Genomic DNA, 15441 nt, shown 5'->3' on the forward strand with positions numbered 1-15441 from the left:
CCTGCTCGAAGCAGGACCAATCCCCAATTTTCGCCCCAGATCCCTAAATGGCCCCCTCAAGGATTGAACTCACAACCCTGGGTTTAGCAGGCCAATGCTCAAACCACTGAGCTATCCCTCCCCCATCATCATCATCATCTCTGGGCCAGCTGAGCCCCTTGGGACCAGATCCCATGTCCACCCCAGGCCAGATGGCCAGCAATACTGCTCACAGCAGGTGAGTTGGTGAGAGAGGCAGAGGCTCTCAGGGCAGGGTGTGTCCCCATAATCACACAGGCAGCCGCTACAATAACTTATGTTTATTCATACAAATGCTTTGCATCTCTGCTATCACAGCTGATCTGTTATATGGACAGCGGGCTTCTGTCCTTCACTCCAACATAAGACAGCAAGGAACCATATCAGATGCTATATGGGTCGCCATCCCCAATGGAACACGCACAGGGAACGCGTCACCTTCCCCTAAGCAGATGAGTTTGCAGAGTCAGCTCCCATGCCAGAAGCTGGGCCTCGTGGAAGGAGGCCTGTCAACGCCTTTCCTGTCACAGCCCTGAGGAGCCAGCCCACCCTGTCATTTCTGACGCTTGTAGATCTTCTGGGCCAGGCCAAGGAAAATTGCTTTGGGGAGGTGGTTGGCATGTTTCTCAATCAGCTCCTCCAGGCGGCAGTAGCTGCTCTCCTCACACTCGTGGTAGGCTGTCCTCATGCCCACAGTTTCATACAGCTCCTTCACCGTGGCCACCTTCTCCGGCTCCTTTTGCCCATAGTTTTCCTGGAAGCCAAGGAACAGGGTCAGACAAGGCCCAGCCTGGAATGGAGCTGCTGGCTGCCACAACCAGCTGCACCAGAAGCCATCACCTCTCCCAGTTTTGGGATCTGCATCCTCCTGTCATAGGGCTCAGCACTCTTATCACTAGACCCCCAACTATGAGCCTAGCAGCTGTCAGGGTCTGATTGGCAGGACTTCTCGTGCCCAGTAAGCTTTTTCAGATACACATTAGGGTACAGAACTGTACTCCTTCTCCACCAACAGGTTCATGCTACGGGAACAAAGCTGGTGCCAAGCTGGCAGCTGGTACCTCAGGGTCAGGACTGTTTTCCACCTGTGCCAAGCTGCCTCCCCACCCTCTAACCAGCTGCTGATGTTACCTCCAGGAGCTGCCTCTGCTCTGGCGAGACGCGGTGCAGGCACTCCACCACCAGCCAGCTGCACTTGTTGTCCTGGATGTCAGTGCCAATCTTACCCGTCAGGTTTGGATCCCCAAAGCAGTCAAGAAAGTCATCCTATGGGCAGAGAGCCAGTTACAGGCCTCCTCACTGTGAGCTTCCCAGAGCCCAGGAGCACCCTGGGGCAGGGAGGAGTCTCCTACCTGGATCTGGAAGAACTCTCCCATCTCCAGCAAGATGGCTTTGGCGTTGGCATGCTCCTCCTCGCTGTCAATGCCGGCCTGAGAGATGGGAGGGGCTGAGACACTTGCTGGCATATTCCAGCACCTGCATCTCCCAGCCTGTTATATCTTTCCCCACCACTTTTCTTCCCTACCCCACTTCACCGATCCTCAGACATCAGCTCCCCTCCATCCCAGCCTCCCACCCACACATCCCCACTCCCCCGGTCAGCTCACGCCCCATGGCCTCTCCATTGCTGCTTGAACCTACGTAACCAGCAGCTGGAGTTACACTCACCATATACATAGCAGCCGCAACCGGCAGGTAGAAGGAATAGAAGGCCGTCTTGTATTTAACGATTGCCTTGTACCTGTCAGACAGTATCCACACTCAGTAACGCTGGCCCCAGGTCAACTTAAGTCCCTGTATCTGGTCTGCACAGACACTGGGGTCACTTCCTGTGGGAGGGGCCGGGTACAAGTCCTGCTCAACAACAGGGGAATCAAGTGTCCCTTCTCCAGCTGGTTTGGAGTGATAAGTTGCTCCTGCAGGGCTGTCCCCAGAGCCCGATGGGCCTAGCAGAGAGATGAGCACCCCTCTCTGACCACCCCAAAGCTAGACAGAGATGCCCAACAGAACTCTGAAGTGACAGGACTATTTGAGAGTTAAGGTCACCTCTCAACCTACAGAACACAGGACTCCACTCCTCCCGCACCGGGCAGGATTCTTCTGCCCCAGCACCTCACCTCTCCACAGTGAAACGACTAAGATCAACGTGGCCAGATGGAGCAGTGATGAGGTCCAGTGTCTGTCCCAGCTCGGTCTGGTATGTGGTCTGGGGACAAGAGATTTTATGGACCCAACCCTACATGATAATTTTCACATTACTCTCTGAGAAGAGACCCAGGAGCCACCTACCCCAGGCAGCACATGGGGAGCCTGAATGCCCGCCCCCTCACCATCACTAAAGAGAGGGGGCAGGAGCTGCCATCTCACTGTCACTGCCCCGCAGGCACTCCCCTCCAATGCTGCAGGGATGCAGCCCCAGGGCAATGCACAGGAAAGGCAGAGACTTTCCAAGAACAAAGCAGAGAGACCTGAACAAGGTCTGAAGTGCCTTTGAGTTTGGTGGGGTGGGGGTGACCCAAGAATGGGAGTAGACGGGAAATCTTGGGAGCACAGGGACCAGCCCCACCTGCAGGAAGAGCTCAAGCAGGTGCACGTAGTAGGGCTGCTGCCGGCAGTATTTCTTCAGCAACTGGTAGATACAGGACTCGAGGAGGAAGGAATCATTCACAGCATCCAAACCAATTCCCTCCTGCAACAGAAGAGGGACATGTTATATCAGCAGGCCCACTCCCCCCACACTTTCTAGAGACTCCTCAACCTCTCCCCCAATACCCCAGGCATCCCACCCCCATGCCCACCCTCCCCAGTGCCCCCACTCAGACCCCTGACAACCTCTATTACCTTCTTATACCAGCAGGGTTGGCCACGTCGGGTGAGTGAGAAGTCCATAATGTCATCAGCCACCAGTAAAAAAGCTTGGAGCTAAAATAAAAGGAGTTATAAGATAAACTTGCACAAGGCCCCATTACGGGGCTTCTGCATCCCCAAATCCCACCTTGACACTGAAATGCTGCCCCAATAGGAGCATCTTCTGCTCCAGATAGAGCCCAATTCAGAGCACACACTAACCAGCTCGATGCACCAGCCAACGGTCAAGGCACATTGGAAGCTTTCTGGGTCCTGCTGCTCTGGCCCCACCAGCTCCCGGAAGGCAGCCAGCACTGTCAGGCCCCGGTTATACTTCCCACCTGGGGTGTTGTATTCCAGAATCTGGAGAGGACATAAGGGGAAAGGAAGCTGTGCAGTCATCCCAGGAGGACCCCATCCCACAGCTCCCTGCCCACGTCTCAGAGAGGCACAAAGCGCACCTGCATTGTGCGCCCTGTGAGGAGGAGTCTGGCCCGGTCCCAGGGGGATGATGGCCCTGCCTTAGTATCACAGCACTGCCATACAATCAACAGCTAGGGACCGATCCCCCTGGAGAGCAAGGGCGAACGGAACGGAACCGGCCCAGCGAACCTGCAGGCGGTCTGACACAACAGCTTGGGGGAGGGGCTCTTCATCGCAGCCAGACGTTCACTCTGGAGCCTACAGACGGCAGCTGGAAGTGCCAGCAGTGTCCGCGCGGGCAGAAGCACCCAGGGCCTATGTGCCCCCCAGGCGCGCCCTGGCCCGCGGCCCTCGAGCCCCGCGGCCCCCGCCTCACCTCCTTCAGCCGGGCGACCGCGTCGCCCACCTCGGGGTGCCGGAGCCCCTCCGCGGTGAGGTCCCGGAGCACCTGCGGGAAGAAGCCCACGAAGGCCGCCCTGTCTGCCGCTGCCGCTGCCCCAGCCCCGCTCATCGCGCTGCCTGCAAGAGCCGGGTCCAGCGGGGCCGCCCCGCCCCAGCCCGGCACCCACCTGCCGCCGCTCGGGGCGGGACCCGCCGGGCCGCGCGGCACGCTGGGGCTTGTGGTTCTCGGCTGTCAGACGCCCGCGGCAGCCGGCGCCGCTCCTCCGTCCACGAACTACAACTCCCGGCATGCCTCGGGAAGGGAGCGAGGCCCCGTGGCGGACCATGGCAGGCGGCAGCGCTCATTGGCCAGCTCCATCGTATGAGGATGGGCTCGGGAACTCTGAGCCAGTAAGAGGGTGAAGGGGCGGGGCTACCCCTTAGTGGGCCTTGTGATTGGAGGAGGCTAGAGGAGGGTTATGGGCGGGAACCTGCAAATGTTAACCCTTTAGATTAGGGTGTGATGGGGGGGGCGGAGGCGAGGGGAGTTGGGTGTGATGGGGAGGGGAAGGGGCAGAGGGGGTGTGTGATGGGGAGGGGGTGGAGGCGAGGGGAGTTGTGTGTGATGGGGAGGGGAAGGGGCAGAGGGGGGGTGTGATGGGGAGGGGGTGGAGGCGAGGGGAGTTGTGTGTGATGGGGAGGGGAAGGGGGCAGAGGGGAGGGAAGTTGGGTGTGATGGGGAGGGGAAGGGGCAGAGGGGGGGTGTGATGGAGAGGGGGTGGAGGCGAGGGGAGTTGTGTGTGATGGGGAGGGGAAGGGGGCAGAGGGGAGGGAAGTTGGGTGTGATGGGGAGGGGGCGGAGGGGAGGGGGTTGGGTGTGATGGGGAGGGGAAGGGGCAGAGGGGGGGTGTGATGGGGAGGGGGTGGAGGCGAGGGGAGTTGTGTGTGATGGGGAGGGGAAGGGGCAGAGGGGGGGTGTGATGGGGAGGGGGTGGAGGCGAGGGGAGTTGTGTGTGATGGGGAGGGGAAGGGGGCAGAGGGGAGGGAAGTTGGGTGTGATGGGGAGGGGGCGGAGGGGAGGGGGTTGGGTGTGATGGGGAGGGGAAGGGGCAGAGGGGGGATGTGATGGAGAGGGGGTGGAGGGGAGGGGAGTTGTGTGTGATGGGGAGGGGAAGGGGGCAGAGGGGAGGGAAGTTGGGTGTGATGGGGAGGGGAAGGGAGCGGAGGGGAGGGGGTTGGGTGTGATGGGGAGGGGAAGGGAGCGGAGGGGGGGTGTGATGGAGAGGGGGTGGAGGGGAGGGGAGTTGTGTGTGATGGGGAGGGGAAGGGGGCAGAGAGGAGGGAAGTTGGGTGTGATGGGGAAGGGAAGGCAGCGGAGGGGAGGGGGTTGGGTGTGATGGGGAGGGGGCGGAGGGGAGGGGGTTGGGTGTGATGGGGAGGGGAAGGGGGCAGAGGGGAGGGGAGGTGTGATAGGGAGGGGAAGGGGCTGAAGGGAGGGGGTTGGGTGTGATGGGGAGGGGAAGGGGCGGAGGGGAGGGGAGTTGGGTGTGATGGAAAGGGGCTGAGGGGAGGGGAGTTGGGTGTGATGGGGAGGGGAAGGGGGCAGAGGGGAGGGGAGTTGGGTGTGATGGGGAGGGGAAGGGAGCGGAGGGGGGGGGATTGGGTCTGATGACTGTGAGGAATTTGACCCTTGAGCATGGCAGGGGTTGGCAGTCTATACTAGGACTGAGATTCTGGGCTGCACCTCCAGTAGGCACAGCGGGGGGGCTAAAGTGTCTGTAAGGGATTCTGAGCTGCTCCAGGAGCTGAAGAGGCTCCCAGTGCCAGACTCTTTGGAAGCCCCCATAACCCCTCTCCTCCCCAGGCCTGATTGTCCAAAGGGAGCAGCAGTCACCTGCCTGGACAGGAAACCAAAGGAAGGGTGTTGTGGCCCTCCCCTGGGAGCAGGAACAGGCAGATGGGAGAATCAGTTGACACCTACCCAGAGAGGGAATTGGGCTCTCAGGACATATACCAGCATTGGGGGGGGGGGGGGGGAAGAGATGTGTGGTTCATGGGGCAGGGATTGAGGCTGGGAGTTGCTATAACTGGGACCGCCCCCAGCATTGGGCTGAGCCAATAAATTGGGTTTGGGTTAACTGTTCAGGTTAACTGTTAACTTAACCAGCAGGAGAGTGAATTTGTGTGGGGGGGTGGAGGGTGAGAAAACCTGGATTTGTGCTGGAAATGGCCCACCTGTTGATCACTTTAGATAAGCTATTACCAGCAGGACAGTGGGGTGGGAGGAGGTATTGTTTCATATTCTCTGTGTGTATATAAAGTCTGCTGCAGTTTCCACGGTACACATCTGATGAAGTGAGCTGTGGCTCACGAAAGCTCATGCTCAAATAAATTGGTTAGTCTCTAAGGTGCCACAAGTACTCCTTTTCTTTTTGCGAATACAGACTAACACGGCTGTTCCTCTGAAACCTGTTCAGGAAGAGGATGCCCCCAGCTGCTTTGGATGCTGGAGGGACAGCGCCTGGGCCAGGGAGCAGCAGGGAGGGGTTGAGAATGGGCGGCTCAAAAGGGGCTGGCAGAGAGTAAGGAAACATCTGCCACTTCCTCATTTTTCACTTGGGCCTCGCCACAGAGCCGCTGGGAAGGAAACGCAGCAGCAAAACCTCAGCGAGGTGGGTGCCCCAGTTGCGGTGCAGGCAGGTCATCCCTCCTGTGCAGACTTGCCAGGGGGCAGGGGAAGCACAGACTGCAGCCCCTATCCTGGCAAGGCCCCTCGCCCTTGCATCTCTCCTCCTGGGGATGGACCTTGGAGCTGGGGCCTGACTCTCCCACAGTACAACTCCACTGGCTTCCCCTGGCCTATTCCTAGTCACCCCAGGCCTACCCCTCCTTCTCTAGGGTGGGGGGCACGTCTATTGGATCCAAGGAGTATCTGTGATGTTCTAGTTCCACAGGACCATTAGTAATAACAGTGTCTGAGCTAGAAATGCCAGGCCTTGCCTGTCACCCCATGGCTAAGGACTGGCCCTGGGCCCTTCGTATTATCCCAGCTGGGGCAGACTCCCAAGTTCCCACTGAGACTGGAATGGGCGCAGTCTTTCTGTCCACACAGACTCCGGCTCTGCATCTTTCTGTCCTTGTGGGGCCGCAGGTGGGGCGGATGGTGCAGGTGCCCAATGACAGATTTGAGGGGTTGGGTGGGAGTATCTGGTACCCACAGCTCAGGCCCCAGGGTCTGGATATTGTTATCAGACTGACAGCAGCTCAAGCCCCTGTTCTATAGGGGTGTGCAGCTTGGGTGGCATCCCAGGTGGTGCCGCCATCTCCTGGGACTGGGTAATGGCCTCTCCTGTGCTGTCAGTCAGCTGCAGGATCAGCCTGGGTCTGGTGAGTCTTTAACTAGTTTATGCGACCTCTGAGCTGGGAGTGTCCGTCCCAGAGACACATGTGACTGAAGGCTTGGAGCCAGAAGCTGGTGGGCAGGTGAGTCCCTGGGGATTCTGGATCCACACCATGGAAGGTGAGTCTGGGCCCTGCTCAGCAGCTCCTTCACTGAGTCCTGGGAAGCGATCATCCAGGGGCTCCAGAGGGCCAGGCCGGTGGGTCTCTGTAGTGTGAGTTCTAGCACTCAGGGAGCAGCAATGCTGTGAACACTCTGATCATGAGGCACAGCAGTGATCACAGGACACTTGGCAGGCGCCTTGATAAGGCTGTGCCACTTCCTGCCTGCCTCACCTGCGTGGGAGAGACCCAGGCAAGTAGCCTGACCCAGTGCCTGGGTTGAGGGCCCTTGGGAGAGCGCCACTGGCAGGGTCCTAACACAGGAGTTGTCCCTGTGTCAGCAGGTGCCGAGTTGAGGCTGCTGGACAACATGGCCCAGCTCACCCAGGAGCTCAGCACAGCCTTTTTCCAGAGGCACCAGCTGACTGCTGCCATGGCTGACACCTTCCTGGAGCATCTCTGTTTGCTGGACATAGACTCTGAGCCCATCACCACCCGCAACACCAGCATCATCTGCACCATAGGTACCCACCCTCTCCCCCACATGGACTGCTGCAGCTAAACCTTGGGAGGACTCACAGCTGCAGCTAATGACCAGCGGGGGTGCTGGCTCCTCTAAGGCAGTGTTTCTCAACCTTTTCGATACCAGGGACCAGCTTGCTGCCTTCTAAAACTGTGTTAGGAGATGTCAGGGACCAGCGCCAGTCTGTGGGCCAGTCATTGAGAACCACTGCTCTAAGGGACACTGGGTTTGGATAAGAGTTTGAGGGACCCATCTACGGGGAGTGAGAGCAGGGTGACCAGACATGAAATGTGAAAAATTGGGACGGGGTGGAGGGTAATAGGAGCCTATATAAGAAAAAGACCCAAAAATTGGGACTGTCCCTATAAAATCAGGGCATCTGGTCACTCTAAGTGAGGGGCACAGATGAGCTCCTGGGGCATAAGAACAAGATGTGAGACACCTGCTGGGGAGGGGAGTCCATGAGGTGGGTTGGGAGGCACCTGCAGGGTGGGAGGGGAATGGATTTGGGGGGAGGCACCTGCCCATCAGCAGTACTCACCTGAGCCCCATGCTGTTAAAGGTCCTGCCTCCCGCTCTGTGGAGATGCTGAGGGAGATGATTAAGGCTGGAATGAACATCGCACGCTTGAACTTCTCACATGGCTCACATGAGGTACGGGAGGAGGCACACGCCGAGCATCACATCACACCAGGAACCACCAGTCTCTCAGGATGGTGGTGGGATCTTGGTAGTGCACAGTTAGGGAATATCCTGCACACTGGAGACAGCTGGGGAGCAATCCTGCCCTGTGACTGGCTGACAGTCCTGTCTGGTGAGGCTGGAACGAGGAAGATTGCTCATTCTGGGTTCCTGGGGGAAGAAGCTGGGATGGGAAATTATTCCTGCAGACTTGGAGGCAGACCCAGGATGGGGCCCACCCTGGGGTTAGAGTCCCAGAGGCAGTACACAGAGACCCTGGGGAAAGGGGAGGGGTGGGGCAGGGTCCCAGGATGGGTAAGGATAGTGGTGAAGGTGCAGAGCCCCCAGGGTGGGGCAGGGTCCTTGAGGTCAAGGCACAGGGCCTTTGGATGGATTCTGCCCTGCAGATCCAGCCCTTCTTCTCCAACAGTATCATGCTGGATCCATTGAAAACATCCGGGAGGCAACTGAGAGCTTTGCCTCCAACCCCCTTTTCTACCACCCTGTGGCCATCGCTCTGGACACCAAGGGGCCAGAAATCCGCACGGGCCTGGTGAAAGCGGTGAGTATGGCAAGATCAGCAGCAAAACGGGGTGCGGGGGTCTGCCCAGCTCTGCTGCAGAAAGTGTCATTGGAGGGGTCAGGCAGCTGGGCATGGGGGCAGTGGGTGCTGGGGGTGGGGGTGGGTCAGAAGGCTTGGGAAGGTGACTGTGAGGGGCTGGTGCATCGTGGACAGGGCTGCGGTGAGCAGAGCTGGTCTAGCTGGATCAGGGAAGGCCTGGCTGTGATGGAGCCCCAATCCCATCCGTGCTGCTGCAGGGCGAGAACATGGAGGTGGAGCTAGTGAAGGGCTCTCGGGTGACAGTCACCACTGATGATGCCTTCAAGGAGTGCTGCGACCAGGCCACCATCTGGGTGGATTACAAGAACCTCCCCAACGTCGTCAAGGTCGGTGGGAAGATCTTTGTAGATGATGGGCTCATCTCCCTGCTGGTCAAGGAAATCAGTACGTCCCCTCACACTCTGTGGGGCTCTGCACTCGCTCCCAGCCCACGCTCCTGGAGTGTCTGTACTGCTCCTTGTTGCCCCCGCATGTCTGTGCTGCCCCCCCTGCCTAAGTCACCTGTCCCCTTTCCATGTGATTCCCTCACCCCTGCCCCTTCTGTGCCCCCTGTTGCCCCCTGGAGCTTCCATGTTGGCCCCTCTGTGCCTCATGCTACTCCCTTGGGCAGGGTGTCTCAGCCTGACCCTGCCGCTCTCTCTCTGGCCAGGTGCTGACAGCTGCATAACGGAGGTGGAAAATGGGGGGATGCTATGCAGCCGTAAGGGGGTCAACCTGCCAGGGGCGGAGGTTGACCTCCCAGCTGTGTCCGAGCGGGACATCCGTGACCTGCACTTCGGGCTGCAGCATGGTGTGGACATGATCTTTGCCTCCTTCATCCGCAAAGCCGCGGATGTGGCCGCCATCCGGGACGTGCTGGGCGAGCGTGGCCGCGCTATCAAGATCATCAGCAAGATCGAGAACCATGAGGGTGTCAGAAAGTAACTGTCTCGTCTACCCTTCTGCCCCACCGAGTACTCACCCTCCCGTCCATTTGTTCCTATGTCCCACTGAGCACCCTGGCCACCCCATGTCCATCTCCCAGTCCTGCTGCATCCATCTGTTCCTGTGCCCCAATGAGCACCCACCCCCACTGTGTCCATCTTGTCTGTCTGTCCCAGATGTCCATCTCTGCCCTGCATCCATCTGTCCCTCCGCTCCACCAAGCACCTGCTCCCTCATGTCCATCTCTGCCCTGTGTCCGTCTGCCCCTCTGCCCCACCGATCACCCTCAGCTACACACTGCACTGAGTGATCTGCCCCTTTGTCTGTGTATCTCTACATCCCCAGTACCTGGTGTCCACCTGCCCCCCCCCCTACACACACACAGGTGAATTGCACCAGCTGGGTGCAGTCCCAGGAATCGGGCAGTCTGGAACACTGCCCTATCTGTCCACCTGTAAAATCGGCCATGGGAAAAAGAAACTCCTACTTGTGACCTCCTCTTGCCCAGAGCTCCTGACTCTCCTTCCTGCACACTAACCGCTAGACTCACTGCTTCTGTTAACACTCTCTGCAGCAGTGCAGTACTTTCTGTGAGCTGGCTGGGGTGGTGGACACCAGGGCCGGGTATCTTCTGGGCCCTGCCCATAGTGCTGAGCCTGGCTCTGTCCTGGCTGCAGGTTCGATGAGATCCTGGAAGCCAGTGATGGGATCATGGTGGCTCGTGGGGACCTGGGCATTGAAATCCCAGCAGAGAAAGTCTTCCTGGCTCAGAAGATGATGATTGGCCGCTGCAACCGTGCCGGGAAGCCTGTGATCTGTGCTACGCAGGTTAGCCCAGTCCCCTGAGCAGCAGGAGCCGACGTGGACGGAGCCGACGTGGACAGACCCAACTCTGCTATGCCCAGCTGGGGACTCCAGATCCTGCCCCGCCAGGTCTGGGGGACTAGGCAAAACCCCCAACCCCTATATTTGTGTGGGAGCCCTGGACACTGGGAATGCTGGGTGAAGTGCTGGTCTGGCGCTAGTGATGAGGATTAGGCCTCATCATCATGTGAAACATGTCCCTGACGTCTCCCTCCCTTTCCCCCACAGATGCTGGAGAGCATGATCAAGAAGCCCCGTCCCACCCGGGCAGAGAGCAGCGACGTGGCCAATGCTGTGCTGGATGGAGCTGACTGCATCATGTTGTCAGGAGAGACGGCCAAGGGGGCCTACCCAGTGGAAGCTGTGCGCATGCAGCATGCGGTGGGTACCTTAGAGAGATGTAAGAGCACTTCAGCTTGGCCTCTCCCAGCAGGAGGCGCTATGGGGAGAGGGATGGAAGTGTGGCTTTGGAGGGAGCTCCCAGCTCTTGGCCCAGTCTCCCCCAGCAGGGCATACTGAAGGGGGGGTCGGGTGTGTTGGCTGTAGTGAGATCATTCACCAGCTGCTTGGTCTCTCTGCAGATTGCCAGGGAGGCTGAGGCTGCCATCTATAACCAGCAGCTGTTTGAGGAGTTGCGCAAGGTCACTCCTCTGAGCCAGGACCCCACCGAGGTGACAGCCATTGGGGCCGTGGAGGCATCCTTCAAGTGCTGCGCTGCGGCCATCATTGTGCTGACCGCTTCGGGCAGGTAAGAGGTGAAGGGCTGGTTCTCCTGGGATGGGGGCTGTGCTCTTGGAGAGAGCGTGGAGCCAGGCTCCTGTGTGGAGGCTGAACCTTTGAGGGTGCCCAGGGGAGGGGGCAGCACAGAGGAGGAGACTAGTGGGTCAGAACCTTCCCCTTGGAACAATGTGTATCACTAACTCCTGGCCTGTTTAGCACCCTTTCTGCAGGGAGCTCACGGCGCTTCCAGATCTCACAGACCTGAATGGAGACAGGGCTATCCTGCATACCAGGCTGAATCCAGGGAGCGAATATGTGGATTGAGGCTGTTTTACTCCTTTTAACCTCCCGCCTTTCTCACAGGTCTGCACAGCTGCTCTCCCACTACCGGCCTCGTGCCCTCATCATCGCCTTGACACGGAATGAGCAGGTGGCACGCCAGGCACACCTGTATTGGGGCGTCTTCCCTGTGCTTTATCGGGGGGTACAGCAGAAGGTGTGGGCAGATGATGTGGATCGCAGAGTGCAGTTCAGCATAGAGATGGGTAAATGTGACCCTCCCCACAACACCTGCCTAGCCCAGCCAGCTCCCCTCTACCACATGCCCAGCTCAGCCTTTCCCCCAGTGCCCAGTCCCAACCACTCCACCCAGCCCCCAGCAATTCCCATCACGCCATCTGTCTGGCCCAGCCAGCTTCCCATCCCCCTGCTGCTCCATGGGGACCCCCAGGGCCACCTTGCCCCCGCTGCTCCTGCCTGACCTTTCCCCAGCCTGCTCTCCCCTCACTCACCAGCTCCTTCTCCTCCCCAGGGAGGGTGCATGGATTCCTCTGCTCCAATGATGTCGTCATTATCGTGACAGGCTGGAGACCTGGTGCCGGCTACACCAACATCATGCGGGTGGTGAAGGTATCGTGAGGAGCTGCTGGGAGAGAGGGGCTGGGGCAGATGCTTCCATCTCCCACACTGGAAGTTCCCTGCTCCTGCCTCTTCACTCTATGCTTTGGCCCTGTCTGTACCACACAGCTTCCAAGCTTCAGCCAGTAAACCTTCCCACCCAGGACTGCTTCCCTGGCATTATTGAACCAGCCCCCCAGGGGCTCTGTGGATACGTCACCAGCATCACCACAGGGACCGCCCCAGACCCGGAGGGAAATGAGGGAGGAAGATCCTAGACTCCAGAACACAAACTCCCCTCACCTATGTCCTCCCAGCTAGGATTCTGCCACTGCCCAGGGAGGCCCAACCAGGAGCTGTTGTGGCTCCTGGACCCCTTGGCAGCATGGGGGACCCTGGATGGGGTGGAAAGGGGGCAGCTGGGGTGAGGATGATGAACACAAAGGCATGGGAGTGGGTAGGGTGTTTGGCACTGGGGACATTGGGGCTGGAGACGGAAGCATGGGGCAGAGACAACTAGAACTCAGTCACACACTGGCACGGTGGGTGGATGACACCCTCGGAGGGGTCAGCACAGCAGTATGAGCATGGGCAGGGGAAGGGGCATGCCCATCCTGTGCTTCACCAGCTGAGGAGCTCCTGCCCCAGGGTGGGAGTCGCCCTGGGCTGAGACCTCAAGCCTACGTCACCCCGGCTCTGATTCTGGGGAAGTTATCAGAACTAGCTCCTTCCTCCCACACCTGCTGGAAGAAGCCTGTCCCAGCAGCTGTGTCAGGCTGTGGAACATTGGAGCTACCAGGGCCCTGCAGCATGTTCAGGCATCTGCCCCTGGGGGCTTCCCATGTGGCCAGGATCCTGCTGGGGTGTGGGGAGGGGGCTAATGCTGGGGGACGGCCAGAGGAGGTAGACACTCCCCTGGCCCTGCTTCTGAGCAGCCAGAAACCTGCTCTTTCCCCAGGAGGTCCCTCTGCTGCAGGTTCCCCAGGGACAGCTCTAGCTTCTGTGATGGGGGCGGGGCTGGTGCTGGAAGTTTTCCCCTCCCTGGGATCAGGGAGCAGCTGGGCTGGTGCTGTAGCACCCACCCACCACCACCACCACCACCACCCCCCGGGTCACTCACCCCATGCGTTTCTGCTCGTGCCCATGTGCTGATTGGCAGTCTCCCTGTTATCTGCCTTGATCTGCAACTAAACTCATTTTAATCAATCTCTGCCCAGCTCCCTGTAATCCCTTTCACCAACTGCTGCTGCTCCCAGAGGCACTGGGCCCCTAAAGTTAAATCCCACCAATCCCACTTCTCCGTGGCCATAGCAGTGCCGGAGGCTAATGGCCATGGAAGGCTCCTGGCTTCCAAGGGACAAGCTGATGGGACAGAGTCCCTACTAATTTCTGCAAACCCAGCCTCCTTGAGGCTGCATCTAGCCCACCCCAGGGCCAGGCTCTGTGGGAGAGCGCTGCAGGAGGGGGAGCTGGGTTGCTCGCTCTTCTGAGCTACAGGGGTTTGGGCCATGCTGGACTGTACCACTCTCCTCTCTGGACTGGGGCAGACAGGGCCTGCCCCTGGAGCTGCTCTCCCTTCACAGCCACTGGGCAGTCCAGGGGCTGTGATTAGCCTGAGCTCTGCTCTGTGGTGCCTGACCCTGTCACCCAGGCAGATGGAACTGGAGAACTGGTGAGTAAATCTGAGCTCTCCCAGCATCCGGACCATATGGGCAGAAATGACATTTCTGAGCAAATGCTCTTTTCCCTTCCTCCGGCCTCAGTGCATGCAAGAGAACAGCCTAGACAGAGCCCTGCTCTGCTGAGCCCTAAGGACCTGCACCCACAAAGCCAATCTGTGCAGGGGGGGCCAGTGTAATTTCCCACCTTTTTATGGGGCCCAAAGGGTTAACTGTGATGTGGTTACTCATAGTCATCTCCTGGTGGAAGCCCCCTCTGGAAGCAGCAAAGCCAGGAGAGCAGCCCTGTCCCAGCCCCAGGGGCCAGGCTAGGTAGGACCTGTTCCAATTTCTATACAATGGCCCAGCCCTGGGGCTCCCAGCAGGTGCTCCCTGCACTCCCTCTCTCCTTGGGCTCATGGATGAGGGAGCAGAAGAGCCCTGGTGCAAGGTGCATGGGTGAGCTTCATGCCTGTGAGAGCCAGGGCTCTAAGGGGCACAGGCCTCACATGCACCTTGCTCCAGAGGGATTCCCAGCCCCAGCAAGGGGACCCTCTCCCTGGCAGCTGTCAGTGCCACTGACCATCATCCACACAAACAGCTGGTAGGCTGCAGCGCTGCCCCTGGCATTCCCAAACAGGGACCCAGGGATGCAGGGAGCCCAAGACCCAGAGTCTAAGATGCTCAGAGTCAGCATAATCTGAAATAATCAAATTAACGAGAAACCTGCTAATCGGGGCTGAACTCCTCCTGTGTCATGGAGCCTAATTCCTGCACAATGAGGGGCTGCTGCTAGCGCCTCCAGTGAGTAAATGTCCTGGGGACAGACGGACACAGGGGCACCTGCTGCCCAGCCCTATTCCCCCCCCCCCTCCCCAGGGGGTAGACAGACACTGCTGTGCCTCAGGGGCAGTACTGGGAGTCCCAGCTGGGCATGACTGGGGGCCAGCGCACTGTGCTAGAAGCCTAACTGGGGACTGACAAGGCACTGCTGCAGGGAAGCTTGCAGCCCTGGGCACGGCTGGGGAAAGCGTGCAGCATTGGCATTCAGCTGGGCACTACTTTGAGGTCACTCCTTCTGCTTTTCCCCATCTTGAACTGGCTAGTGGGATACTGTAAGGCTGCAGCAGCTGCCTGTGGATGGGCTCAGATCTATACCCCAGGGCAGGGCCATGGGGCTTGCCTTGGGTTTTGGCTGGATGCTGCACACGCCGCAGAGGGTTCTGTTCCCTGCAGAAATGTTCGTTGGCTGCAGGGGTGCCTGGATCCCCAGCAACAGCCCATTGTGCCCTGTGTGACCTTGATTTAATCTGCTTAATGCCTAAAGTCCAAGCTGCAATCAGGCACTATCAACCCTCCCTCCCCCCAGTTAATAAATGGAA

At 59.1% G+C, this 15441-nt stretch overlaps 2 protein-coding genes across 5 annotated transcripts; one reads left to right on the top strand and one right to left on the bottom strand.

Moving 5' to 3' along the window:
• Window positions 1-284: 284 nt before the first annotated feature.
• Window positions 285-3848, bottom strand: FDPS (farnesyl diphosphate synthase). Its single transcript, XM_048828894.2, has 9 exons — window positions 3665-3848; window positions 3088-3228; window positions 2860-2940; window positions 2585-2707; window positions 2136-2224; window positions 1687-1759; window positions 1371-1448; window positions 1150-1284; window positions 285-772 (listed from the first exon to the last, which is right to left on the bottom strand). Exons 1-9 carry the CDS (start codon window positions 3797-3799, stop codon window positions 572-574), a joined length of 1056 nt encoding a protein of 351 aa, XP_048684851.2. The 5' UTR covers window positions 3800-3848; the 3' UTR covers window positions 285-571.
• A 2320-nt stretch (window positions 3849-6168) lies between these two features.
• PKLR (pyruvate kinase L/R) lies at window positions 6169-12564 on the top strand. 4 transcript variants are annotated; one of them, XM_075122743.1, is made up of 11 exons: window positions 6169-6341; window positions 7515-7694; window positions 8256-8347; window positions 8805-8936; window positions 9194-9380; window positions 9646-9916; window positions 10598-10748; window positions 11013-11165; window positions 11366-11532; window positions 11868-12049; window positions 12316-12564. In XM_075122743.1, exons 2-11 carry the CDS (start codon window positions 7541-7543, stop codon window positions 12420-12422), a joined length of 1596 nt encoding a protein of 531 aa, XP_074978844.1. In that variant the 5' UTR covers window positions 6169-6341; window positions 7515-7540; the 3' UTR covers window positions 12423-12564. The 4 variants fall into 4 exon arrangements, with proteins under 4 accessions (XP_074978844.1, XP_074978845.1, XP_048684409.1 ...); XM_075122744.1 differs by lacking the exon at window positions 6169-6341 and adding an exon at window positions 7072-7152; XM_048828452.2 differs by lacking the exon at window positions 6169-6341 and adding an exon at window positions 7127-7189.
• The last annotated feature ends 2877 nt before the right edge of the window (window positions 12565-15441 follow it).

This window comes from Caretta caretta, chromosome 24, assembly GCF_965140235.1.
Source record: "Caretta caretta isolate rCarCar2 chromosome 24, rCarCar1.hap1, whole genome shotgun sequence".
NCBI classification, from domain to species: Eukaryota; Metazoa; Chordata; order Testudines; family Cheloniidae; genus Caretta; species Caretta caretta.

Excerpts from the sequence above, each read along its gene's own strand:
- PKLR (XM_048828452.2), top strand. Across the intron at positions 9,917-10,597 it reads AACCATGAGGGTGTCAGAAA|GTTCGATGAGATCCTGGAAG; the intron begins GTAACTGTCTCG and ends TCCTGGCTGCAG. Across the intron at positions 11,533-11,867 it reads GTGCTGACCGCTTCGGGCAG|GTCTGCACAGCTGCTCTCCC; the intron begins GTAAGAGGTGAA and ends CCTTTCTCACAG.
- FDPS (XM_048828894.2), bottom strand. The coding sequence starts at position 3,799 with ATGAGCGGGGCTGGGGCAGCGGCAGCGGCAGACAGGGCGGCCTTCGTG. Across the intron at positions 1,760-2,135 it reads AGTCGTTTCACTGTGGAGAG|GTACAAGGCAATCGTTAAAT; the intron begins GTGAGGTGCTGG and ends ACTGTCTGACAG. Across the intron at positions 1,285-1,370 it reads GAGAGTTCTTCCAGATCCAG|GATGACTTTCTTGACTGCTT; the intron begins GTAGGAGACTCC and ends CTCTGCCCATAG.